At 34.6% G+C, this 12,197-nt stretch overlaps 1 protein-coding gene across 2 annotated transcripts in view; it reads left to right on the top strand.

The window, feature by feature from the left end:
* LOC105483600 (XK related 9) overlaps positions 1-12,197 on the top strand; it is a 170,194-nt gene that overhangs the window by 149,343 nt on the left and 8,654 nt on the right. Inside the window, exon 9 of one of the 2 annotated variants that reach the window (XM_071068127.1) lies at positions 7,634-8,334. The exons of the other annotated variant lie outside the window; for it this stretch is intronic. Coding sequence (XP_070924228.1) covers positions 7,634-7,723 — 90 coding nt within the window. The 3' untranslated portion in view covers positions 7,724-8,334. Of the gene's footprint in view, positions 1-7,633; positions 8,335-12,197 lie in introns of those variants that run through there. 2 annotated transcript variants of the gene reach the window in all.

The following is a 12,197-nucleotide window of genomic DNA, read 5'->3' as shown; positions in this document are numbered from 1 at the left end:
AGCCAGTGCATTCTTTCAGTGATTATAAAAAGATCTGGCAGATATGGTGAGGTAAGCAGTTTACAAGTATTTTTGAGGGATTTTTAGTTCAGGTTGCCCAACCAAAACAGGATTATTATTTGGCATGTTTAGGGATATGGATATGCAGGGAAGCAGGCCTATGGCTTAATTAAGTCAGAGAATATGCGTTAACAAATTGGTTCTGTTAGTGATGGATTATGCCTGCAAGAAGTTAACTTGAATACAATCTGCTGGCCATGGTCATAGAGCATAGAGCAACACAACTTTTTTACTTCCCTTCAGGCTGTCTTTTCTCTTGGCTCAGTTTTTAACAAGCTCCACATGCAAAACTGGATGATCTTGGTTGTTGTAAAGTGGCCTCAACGTGTACATTTTGGGAAAGGGGAGAAACACTTGGATTAATTTTTTTGTGTTAATCTTTTATGATGTGTGTGGATCAGACTTTGGGAAGGAAACTGATAGCTTCCTGGTGAAATGTTGGCATACCATTTCTAACTTCCATTTGTCAGTTAAAAGGGGGAAGTGTTCAGGGTCAAAAACACTGATTTATTTGCTTCCTATGAAGGCAATGAATCAACAAAATGAGTGTGTCATTGTAATATTTGGAATCAAGTCCAGGGTGAATTAGGGCCATTTAACTTGTTCTTAAGCCAGCTGGTTGCAATGGACTCTTCATTTCTTTGTAATCTTTGTTAGGTTTAGTAAGAAGGCATGGATTGGCTATTAGAATAAGGTCATCTTCATGTAGATTAAAACTATGGAGATTTAAAATCTAGAGCAGTGTTTACTAGAAACAGTTTCACAGCAATCTGTTGGTATCATTTTATAATACTTTTCAATTTTTCTTTGTACAAGTCACCTTTAACAGAACATCCATTTCTTCCTTGAGGTCATACCTCTAATTTCATGCATGATGGATGTTCTCAATTGATAATTTACCAGATTTCACTTTTTTTTTTTTTTTTTTTTTTTTTTACTGTTAGTACCAATAAGACCTTACATTTCTGATTTCTGAGAGAAACGGCATATGAACTATGTAATCAATGCATTTATTACTGAAGGGGCTAAAATATGCTTCAGTACAAAGAATGCCCAAATCTCATGATGTAACACAATAAATACTTAATTCTCATCCATGCTACATGTCCAGAAATTATTGGCAGTATCTGTCATATACACTTAAGGATACAGGTTGATAGAGATTCTACTTCAACTGATACTTTCATGATTGCATAGAAAAGGGAAAACGGTAAATTATGTACTATCGCTTAAAGCTTCCACCCTGAAGTGATGTAATTCATTCAAATTTAATTTAATTTTTAAAAAATTTAATATTTTTCAGAGATGGGGGTCTTGTTATGTTGCTTAGGCTGGCCTTGGACTCCTGGGCTCAAGCAATCCTCCCATCCACTCACCTCAGCCTCTAGAGACACTGGAATTACAGGGACTAGCCACTGCACCTCACTTCATTTGTGTTTTATTGGCGAAACCAAGTCAATATTTGCCTACCCTACAGTCTTAAAGATTTTCTCCTTTGTTTTCTTCTGGAAGCTCTATAAATTCAACATTTAGATCTATAGGCCACTTGGGGTGTTTTTGTGTGTGTGTGTGTGTGTAGTATGAGATAAGTGTTTAATTTCACTTTTTCCCATATGGATTTCCAGTTGTTCCAGCACAGTTTGTTGAAAAGACTGTCCTCTCCCCATTGAATTATTGGTATCTTTGTAAAAAATAAATTGACCCTATATGCAATGGTCCATTACTGGGCTGTCTATTCTATTTGTCTATCCTTAGGCTAATGCACACTGTTCTGAAAAATGTAACTATAAATATTCAAATAAATATTACAAGCCCTGCAACTTTGTTCTTTTTCAAAATTGTTTTTACTGTTATATGTCTCTTTTATTTCCATATAAGTATTATAATCAAGTTTTTACCTTTTAGAAAAAGTCTGATAGAATTTTGATTAGGACTGTATTGAATCTTTTGATCAATTTTATTGAGTTTCCCAATATCTTTTTATCTGCACAGGTCTTTAATTGTTCTCAGCCATGTTTTATAATTTTCAGTGTACATATTTTATTACATTTATCCCTAAATATCTTGTTTTTATGTTATTGTAAATGGTATTATTTTCTAAATCTCATTTCTAATTGTTTATGCTAGGATATATCAACATAACTGAGTCTTGCATATTGATTTTGTATCCTGCAAATTTGCTAAGTTTAGTTCTTAATTCTAGTCCCTTTTTGGGTCAATTTTTTAGTATTTTTTATGTACAATCATGTCTTGCAAATTAAGACAATTTTAGCTCTTTTTCCCCAAGTAGTATGACTTTTATTTCTTTTTTTGCATGATTTCTTGAGTACAACCTCAAACACAATGTGAAACAGAAGTTACAGCAGACATCTTTGCCTTGTCTTCACTACTAGTGAAATAGTGTAACATCATACAATTAAGCATGATGTTAGCTGTAGATTTTTAGTAGATGCTCTTTCTCAGGTTTTCTCCTAGTCTCAGTTTCCTGAGATTTTAAAATTATGAATGAGTGTTGAATTTTGTCAAATGCTTTCTCTGCATTTATTGAGATGCTCTGATATCTTTTTAATTTGGTTAGTATGGTGGAATATATTATTTTCAAATATTATACCAACTTTGTATTCTTGAGAAAACCACACTTGGACATGATGTATTATACCTTTTATATATAAATGGATTTAATTGGCTTGCACTTTTATTAAAGATTTTTGCTTCTGTGTACATGGGGAATATTGGTCATTTTTGTTTTTTGAGACAAGGTCTAAGTCTAGTTCTGTTGCCCAGACTAAAGTACAGTGGTGCAATCATAGCTCACTGCAGCCTCGACTTTTTGGGCTCAGGTGATCCTCTCACCTCAGTCTCCTGAGTAGCTGGGACCACAAGTGTGCGCCACTGTGTTTGGTTAAGTTTTACATTTTTTGTAGAGATGGGGTCTTATCATCTTGCCCTGGCTGGTTTCAAACTCCTGTACTCTAGCAATCATCCCATCTCAGCTTCCCAAATTACTGGGATTACAGGCATGAGCCACCGCCCTAGCCTGGTCTTTTCTTGTAATGTTTTTGCCTCATATTGGTATTGGGAAAGCCCTGTTTCACAAAATCAGTTGAGAAATGGTTTCTCTTCCTCTATTTTCTAAAAGAGTTCTTTTTAAAACTTTTTGAAAGTGAAGTCATCTGGGTTTTGAATTTTATTTATAGGAAGGGCTTCATTCTAATACAGTTTCTTTAATTGACAAGGGAGTTATTCAGATTTTCTGCTCTTCTAGAATCCATTTTGGTAACTCATTCTTTCAAGGAGTTTGTTTCAACTAAGCAATCAACATTTTTTCACTTAAAAATGTAAATAATAGTACCTTTTTTAAAGTGTCTATAGGATCTTAGTGATATTTCTTCTTTTTTTTGGTATAAGCCATTTTCTCTTCTGAAAGAATTAAAGCTAATATTTCTTGAGCAGTCTGGTTGGATTCTCATTTCTGATACAGATGCTATCAGGGTCTTAGATGTGATAAACTCCCTGGGGTTTCTATAAGACTCTGAATGCTGTCTGGAGTTAAATGCCTCTTCTCCTCTGAGGTCCTGCAGCTCACTCCAGATCAGTGAGTGGCAGACACCTGGCTGCAGGGAAAAGCCAGGTTCTCCTTGTAGGCTGGAGTAATGGAGATAGGACAACCTCTGCCCCACCTGTTCTCTCTCTTCGTGGCTGTCCCTCCTTAGTCCTTAGATCTCAGCATAAATGTCACCTCGTCAGAAGGGCCATCTCCTGCCACCTTAAATTAAGAAGTCCTTATAATTTTACAGATTCCTTTGATTACTGGGAGCTGCCTGAGGGCAGGAATTTGGCCTGCCGTTACATTCTTAACACAGTACCTGGCATTTAGCAAGTTTTCTTTCTCTCTCCATATATATATATACTTATATATATAATATATATTTTTATATTATATATTAAATACATATTTATATAATATATAATATATAAATATATAAATATTTTAATATATATAAATATATATTTATGATATAAATATATATATTTATATTATATTATTCTTTAAGTTCTGAGGTACATGGGCAGAATGTGTGGGTTTGTTACTTAGGTATACATGTGCCATGTTGGTTTGCTGCACCCATCAACTCGTCATTTACATTAGGCATTTCTCCTAATGCTATCCCTCCCCCAGTCCCCCATCCCCTGACAGGCCCCATTGTGTGATGTTCCCCTTCCTGTGTCCATGTGTTCTCATTGTTCAACTCCCATTTATGAGTGAGAATGTGTGGTGTTTGGTTTTTGTCCTTGTGATAGTTTGCTGAGAACGATGGTTTCCAGCTTCATCAGTGTCCCTAAAAAGGACATGAACTCATAATTTTTAATGGCTGCATAGAATTCCATGGTGTGTATGTGTTACATTTTCTTTATCCACTCTATTACTGATGGACATTTGGGTTGGTTCCAAGACTTTGCTATTGTGAATAGTGCTGCAATAAACATACATGTGCATGTGTCTTTATAGTACCATGATTTATAATCCTTTGGGTATATACCCAGTGATGGGATTGCTGTGTCAAATGGTATTTCTAGTTCTAGATCCTTGAGGAATCGCCACACTGTTTTCCACAATGGTTGAACTAATTTACACTCCCACCAACAGTGTTAAAGCATTCCTATTTCTCCACCTCCTCTCCAGCATCTGTCATTTTCTGACTTTTTAATGATCGCTATTCCAACTGGCATGAGATGGTATCTCATTGTGGTTTTGATTTGCATTTCTCTAATGACCAGTGATGATGAGCATTTTTTTCATATGTCTCTTGGCTGTATAAATGTCGTCTTTTGATAAGTGTCTGTTCATATACTTTGCCCACTTTTTGATGAGATTTTTTTTCTTGTAAATTTGTTTAAGTTCTTTGTAAATTCTGGATATTAGCCCTTTGTCAGATGGATAGATTGCAAAAGTGTTCTTCCATTCTGTAGGTTGCCTTTTCACTCTGATGATAGTTTATTTTGCTGTACAGAAGCTCTTTAGTTAAATTAGATCCCATTTGTCTATTTTGGCTTTTGGTACAGTTGCTTTTGGTGTTTTAGTCATGAAGTCCTTGCCCATGCCTATGTCCTGAATGGTATTGCCTAGGTTTCCTTCTAAGGTTTTTATGGTTTTAGGTCTTACATTTAAGTCTTTTATCCATCTTGAGTTAATTTTTGTATGAGGAGTAAGGAAGGGATCCAGTTTTAGCTTTCTACATATGGCTACCCAGTTTTCCACTTATTAAATAGGGAATCCTTTCTCTATTGCTTATTTTTGTCAGGTTTGTCAAAGACCAGATGGTTGTAGATGTGTGGTGTTATTTCTGAGGCCTCTGTTCTGTTCCATTGGTCTATATATCTATTTTGGTACCAGTACCATGCTGTTTTGGTTACTATAGCCTTGTAGTGTAGTTTGAAGTCAGATGCCTCCAGCTTTGTTTTTTTTTGCTTAGGATTGTCTTGGCTATGCAGGCTCTTTTTTGGTTCCATATGAACTTTAAAATAGTTTTTTTTTTTTTCCAATTCTGTGAAGAAAGTCAGCAGTAGCTTGATGACAATAGCATTGAATCTATAAATTACTTTGGGTAGTATGATCATTTTCACAATATTGAGTCTTCCTATCCATGAGCATGGAATGTTCTTCCATTTGTGTCTTCTTTCATTTTGTTGAGCAGTGGTTTGTAGTTCTCCTTGAAGAGGTCCTTCACATCCCTTGTAAGTTGGATTCCTAGGTATTTTATTCTCCTTGTAGCAATTGTGAATGGGCGTTCACTCATGATTTGGCTCTGTCTTTGTCTGTTATTGGTGTATACCAATGCTTGTGATTTTTGCACATTGATTTTGTATCCTGAGATTTTATGAAGATGCTTATCAGCCTAAGGAGATTTTGGGCTGAGACGATGGGGTTTTCTAAATATACAATCATGTCATCTGCAAACAGAGACAATTTGACTTCCTCTTTTCCTAATTGAATACCCTTTATTTCTTTCTCTTACTTGATTGCCCTGGCCAGAACTTCCAATACTATGTTGAATAGGAGTGGTGAGAGAGGGTGTCCTTGTCTTGCACTGATTTTCAAAGGGAATGCTTCCCATTTTTGCCCATTAAGTATGATATTGACTGTGGGTTTGTCATAAATAGCTCTTATTATTTTGTGATATGTTCCATCGATACCTAGTTTACTGAGAGTTTTTAGCATGAAGGACTGTTGAATTTTGTCGAAGGCCTTTTCTTATGTATTTCTCAATAGATAATCACGTGTTTTCTTGTCGTTGGTTCTGTTTATGTGATGGATTATGTTTACTGCTTTGTGTATGTTGAACCACCCTTGCATCTCAGGGATGAAGCCAACTTGATTGTGGTAGATAAGCTTTTTGTTGTGCTGCTGGATTCGGTTCGCCAGTATTTTATTGAAGATTTTCGCATCAATGTTCATCAGAGATATTTGACCTAACATTCTCTTTTTTTGTTGTTGTGTCTCTGCCAGGCTCTGGTGTCAGGATGATTCTGGCCTCATAAAATGAGTTAGGGAGGATTCCCTCTTTTTGTATTGATTGGAATAGTTTCAAAAGGAATGGTACCAGCTCCTCTTTGTACCTCTGGTAGAATTCAGCTGTGAATCCATCTGGACCTGGGCTTTTTTTTTGGTTGGTAGGCTATTAATTATTGCCTTAATTTCAGAACCTGTTATTGGTCTATTCAGAGATTTGACTTCTTTCTGGCTTAGTGTTGGGAGGTTGTATGTGTCCAGGAATTTATCCATTTCTTCTAGATTTTCTAATTTATTTGCGTAGAGGTGTTTATAGTATTCTCTGATGGTAGTTCATATTTCTGTGGGATTGGTGGTGATATCTCCTTTATCATTTTTTATTGTGTCTATTTGATTATTCTCTCTCTTCTTCTTTATTAGTCTTGCTAGTGGCCTATCTGTTTTGTTGATCTTTTAAAAAAACCAGCTCTTGGATTCATTGATTTTTTTGAAGGGTATTTGTGTCTCTATCTCCTTCAATTCTACTCTAATCTTAGTTATTTCTTGTGTTCTGCTAGCTTTTGAATTTGTTTGCTGTTGCTTTTCTAGTTCTTTTAATTGTGATGTTAGGGTGTCGATTTTAGATTTTTCCTGCTTTCTCTTGTGGGCATTTAGTGTTATAGAGATATTTATTCTTTTAATCTCAGTATTAGTAATTATCTTTTCTCTCTTTTTTATCTAGAGGTTTTTCAATTTTATTGTACTTTTTCATGAACTGGGTTATATTTAATTTATGTTTCTCTTTTCTCTTCTATTTTAATGTTTTTCACCTAAATCTTCATTATTTCTTAGTTTGGGTTTAATTTGCCCTTCTTTTCCTACCTCCTTAAGCTGGATGCTTAGATAATTCATTTTTGAACATTTATTCTTTTCTAATATAACCATTCAAAGCTGTAAATTTTCTTCTAAACGTTGTTTTAGGTGGTCCCACAAATTTTGGCGTGTTGTGTTCTCATTATCCTTTAGTTCAAAATATTTTCTAAGTTCCTTGTGTTTTTTTTTTTTGACTTATGTACTATATAGAAACATCATGTTCAATCTTCACATATTTTGGAAGTTTTCCAGCTAGAAGCCAGGAAAGTCAAGGATTTCCAGAAACCCCTAGAAGCTTGAAGAGGCAAGGAAGAATTCTTCCCTAGAATCTTCAGAGGAAGCATGACTCTGCTGACAGCATGATTTTGGGCTTCTAGCCTCCAGAACTATGAGAGACTAAGTTTCTGTTGTTTACAGCCATCTGATTTTTGGTAATTTATTATGGAAGTCCTAGAAAACGAATATACTTGGTGGTATTATAATTCTATGTTTGTCTTTTTAAGGAACTGTCAAATTAATTCACTGGTGCATGCCTCATATTACAATCCCACCAGCAATGAGGTTTCTCCTCCTCACCAACAGTTGGTTTTCAACACCAACAATTCTCTTCCTTTTTTTTTTTTTTTTAAAGCCAGTCAAATTTAGCAGTGGGGAGTTGTATACCAACTGCAGTGATGCTGATGTTAATAAGTTCTGATAACCCACCATCATCGGGCCAGTGATTCTCTTCCTTACTATTGTCGGACCAGCAATTCTCTTCCTTTGTTTTCCTCACCAATAATTCTTTTCATTTTCTTTTTAAAAAATTATAACCATCCTAGTGGGTGTAAAGTGGTATCACATTGCAGTTTTGATTGCATTTCTTTAGCGACTAACAATATTTAGCGTATTCAGTATCTTTTCATGTGCTTATTGGCCACTTGTGTATCTTTTTTGCAAAAATATCTATTAAAATCTGTTATCCATTTTAAATTGGCTTGTCTCTTTATTGTTGAATTGTAAGGATTCTTTATACATTCTGGATACTAGACCCTTATCAAATATATGATTTGCAATATTTTCTGTGGTTTTGTGGGTTGTCTTTTTACTTTCTTTTTTTCCTTTTATTTTTAGTTGACATGTAATAATTGTATATGTTTATGGGATACAGGGTGATATTCCAATACATATATGCAATGTGTAATGGTCAAATCCTGGTAATCAGCATATCCATTACCTCAAACATTTATTATTTTTCCATAAGTGAGACCCCATCTCCAAAAAAAAAAGAGTTCCCTTTTCTTTGAATCCTTGCCAGCGTTTGTTATTTTTTGTCTTTTTGATAATAGCCATTCTAACTGGGGTTATATGAGATCTCATTGTGGTTTTGATATGCATTTCCCTGATAATTACTGATGTTGAGCATTTTTTTATATAGCTGTTGGCACTTTGTATGTCTTCTTTTGAGAGTTGTCTATTCAGCTCATTTACCCAAAGAGTATACTCTTGATAGACATTTAGAACAACCTTTCTCAAAAAGTGTGTTCTGAAAAAATAAAAGAAAGATTAATTCCATAAAATATTTTTGTGGATTACTGGGGGAAAAATTTGTTCTTTGAATTACTTATAGCACTTGTGTTCTACGGTTTACACTATGGATTTAGGAAAACAAAGAAAACCCTTGATATGTAGTTAGAACTTTACAAGATACACTTACATACACAAGTATGATTGTAGATTATAAGCTCTAGACCTCTGCTCCCAAATGTCCTGAGTAAAGTCTTTCCTTACTGGCTTCTAAGTCCTGCAGAGGCTGTCACTATCACCTGGACTTAGGTTGAATTTCAAAGTCTGATGGAAACATGTAGGAATGTGAACCAGCACGGCTGCTATCTTAGACTCTTTGAAAGACTTTAAATTTGTTGCTTTGCTATTTTCAGGTTTAGTCTTTCCCTCTACATTATGCCTTCTTGTGTACATTTTATTTTTATTTTTTATTGTAAATTGATAATTCATAATTTTATAAATTTATGGGATAAAAAGTGATATTATGTTTTATGAATATGATGTTAAATAATTAAATAGAGCAGTTAACATATCCATCACTTCAAATACTTAGCATATTTGTGATGAGAATATTTGAACTGTACTCTTAGTTTAGAAATGTACATTACAACTATATGCACTATGCTGCATACAGTTGTAAAAAAAAATTTCTTCTGCTGAGATTTTTTACCCTTTGACCATAATCTTCTTATTCCTTCTGCTTGAGATTTTGTACCTTTTGATCATAATCTTCCTATCTCTCCCAACCCCTAACCTCTGTAACCACCGTTCTACTCCTTGCTTCTGTAAGTTTGATTGTTTTAGATGTCACATATAAATGAGTGCATGCAGGATTTGTCTTTCTTTGCCTGGCTTATTTAACTTAGGATAATGTTCTCCAATTCCATCTATGTTTTCAGAAATGACAGAATTTCTTCTTTTTAAAAGACTGAATAGTATCCCACTGCGTGTGTGTGTGTGTGTGTGTGTGTGTGTGTGTGTGTATATCACATTTTATTTATCTGTTCATCTGTTGATGGACATTTTGGTTGATTCCATAACTTGGCTATTGTGAATAGTGCTGCAATAAATGTAGGACTGCCAACACCTCTTCAACCAACTGATTTGACGTTGTTTGGGTAAATACTCGGAAGTGGGATTGCTGGATCATGGTAAATCTATTTTTAGTTTTTTGAGAAACCATACAGTTTTCCATAATAGGTGTCCTAATTTACATACCTAGCAATAGTAGAATGTTGAACCACCAAGGGTTCCCTTTTCGTCACATTCTTGCCAATACTTACCTTTCATCACTTTTGTAATAGTCATTCTGACAGGTGTGAAATGTTATCTTCTTGTGGTTTTACCTTGCATTTCCCTAATGGTTAGCAATATTGAGCGTTTAAAAAATATGTCTGTTGGCCATTTGTATGTCTCTCTTTTTTTTTTTTTTCTTTTTGAGACAGAGTCTGACTCTGGCGCCCAGGCTGGAATGCAGTGGCACGATCTTGGCTCACTGCAAGCTCCACCTCCGGGGTTCACGTCATTCTCCTGCCTCAGCCTCCCGAGTAGCTGGGACTACAGGCACCCGCCACCACACCCGGCTAATTTTTTGTATTTTTAGTAGAGATGGGGTTTCACCGTGTTAGCCAGATGATCTTGATCTCCTGACCTTGTGATCTGCCTGCCTCAGCCCAAAGTGTGTATGTATTCTTTTGAGAAAGTCGATTTAGACCACTTGCCCATTTTTTAATTGAGTTTTTTGTTTTTTTGCTACTTAGTTGTTTGAGCTCCTTGTATATTTTGGATATTAACCAATTATTGGATATATGGATTACAAATATTTTCTCCCAATTTGTAGATTTTCTTTGCACACTGTTAATTGTTTTCTTTGCTGTGCAGAAGCTTTTTAGTTTGAAGTAATTCAATTTCACTATTTTTGCTTTACTTGGCTGTGCATTTGAGGTCAAATACATTGATTTTTTCTCAGATCAATGTTTGATAGTTTTTCTCCTATGTTTTCTTCTAGTAATTTTACACTTTCTAGTCTTATATGTAAGTCTTTAATCCATTTTGAGTTGATTTTTGTATATGATCTGAGATAAGGGTTCAATTTTGTCTGCACATGGATATTCAATTTTCCCAACACCATTTATTGAAGAGCCTGTCTTTTTCCAATGCGTGTCCTTGGCACCTTTGTGGGAGATCAATTGACCATATATGCATGAGGTTATTTCTGGGATCTCTATTTTGTTCTACTGTTCTATATGTCTACTTTAATGCCAGTACTATGCTGTTTTGATTACTATGGCTTTGTAGTGGATTTTGAAGTTAGGTAGTGTGATGCCTCTAGCTTTGTTCCTTTTGCTTGAGATTGCTTTGCCTAGTCGGTGTCTTTTGTGGTTCTATACAGATTTTAGGATTATTTCTATGTAAAAATTGCCCTGGAATTTTGATAGGGATTGCATAGACTCTGTAGATCATTTTGCATAATATGGACATTTTCACAGTGTAAATTCTTCCAATCCATGAATGTGGAATATCTTTTAATTTATTTGTGTCTTCTTTGATTTCTTTCATGAATTTTTTATAGTTTTTAGTGTACACATTTTTTTTTATTTCTTTGGTTAAATTTGTTCCTTTTTTGTAACTATTGTAAGTGGGATTTTTCTGTTTATTTCTTTCTGGATAGCTTGTTGTTAGTGTGTAGAAATGCTACTGATTTTTGTGTGTCGATTTTGTACCTTGCAACTTTACTGTATTTGTTTATTAGTTCTGGCAGATTTTTTTTTTTTTTTTTTTTTTTTTTTTTTTTTTTTTTTTTTTGGTGGAGTATGTAGGGTTTTCTATATATAAGATCATGGCATCAGCAAACAGTGACAGTTTTACTTCTTTCTTTCCTGTTTGGATGCCTTTTATTTCTTTCTCTTGCTTAATTTCCCTGGCAAGGACTTTAAATACTATGTTGAATAGAAGTGGTAAGAGTAGGCATCCTTGTCTTGTTCCAGATCTTAGAGAAAATGCTTTCAATTTTTCATCATTGAGTATGTTAGCTGTAGAATTCTCATATATGGACTTCATTGTGTTGTGATACATTTCTTCTATACCTAATTTGGTGAGAGTTTTTTTTTCTTTTTTTAATCATGAAAGGATGTTGAATTTAATCAAATGCTTTTCTACACCTACTGTGTGATCATATTATTTTTCTTCTTCATTCTGCTAATGTGATGTATCACATTTATTGATTAGC

This window comes from Macaca nemestrina, chromosome 8 (assembly GCF_043159975.1).
Source record: "Macaca nemestrina isolate mMacNem1 chromosome 8, mMacNem.hap1, whole genome shotgun sequence".
Lineage (NCBI taxonomy): Eukaryota > Metazoa > Chordata > Mammalia > Primates > Cercopithecidae > Macaca > Macaca nemestrina.
Note: the sequence above shows the minus strand (reverse complement) of the source record. Positions and strands in the feature narration are given on the sequence as shown.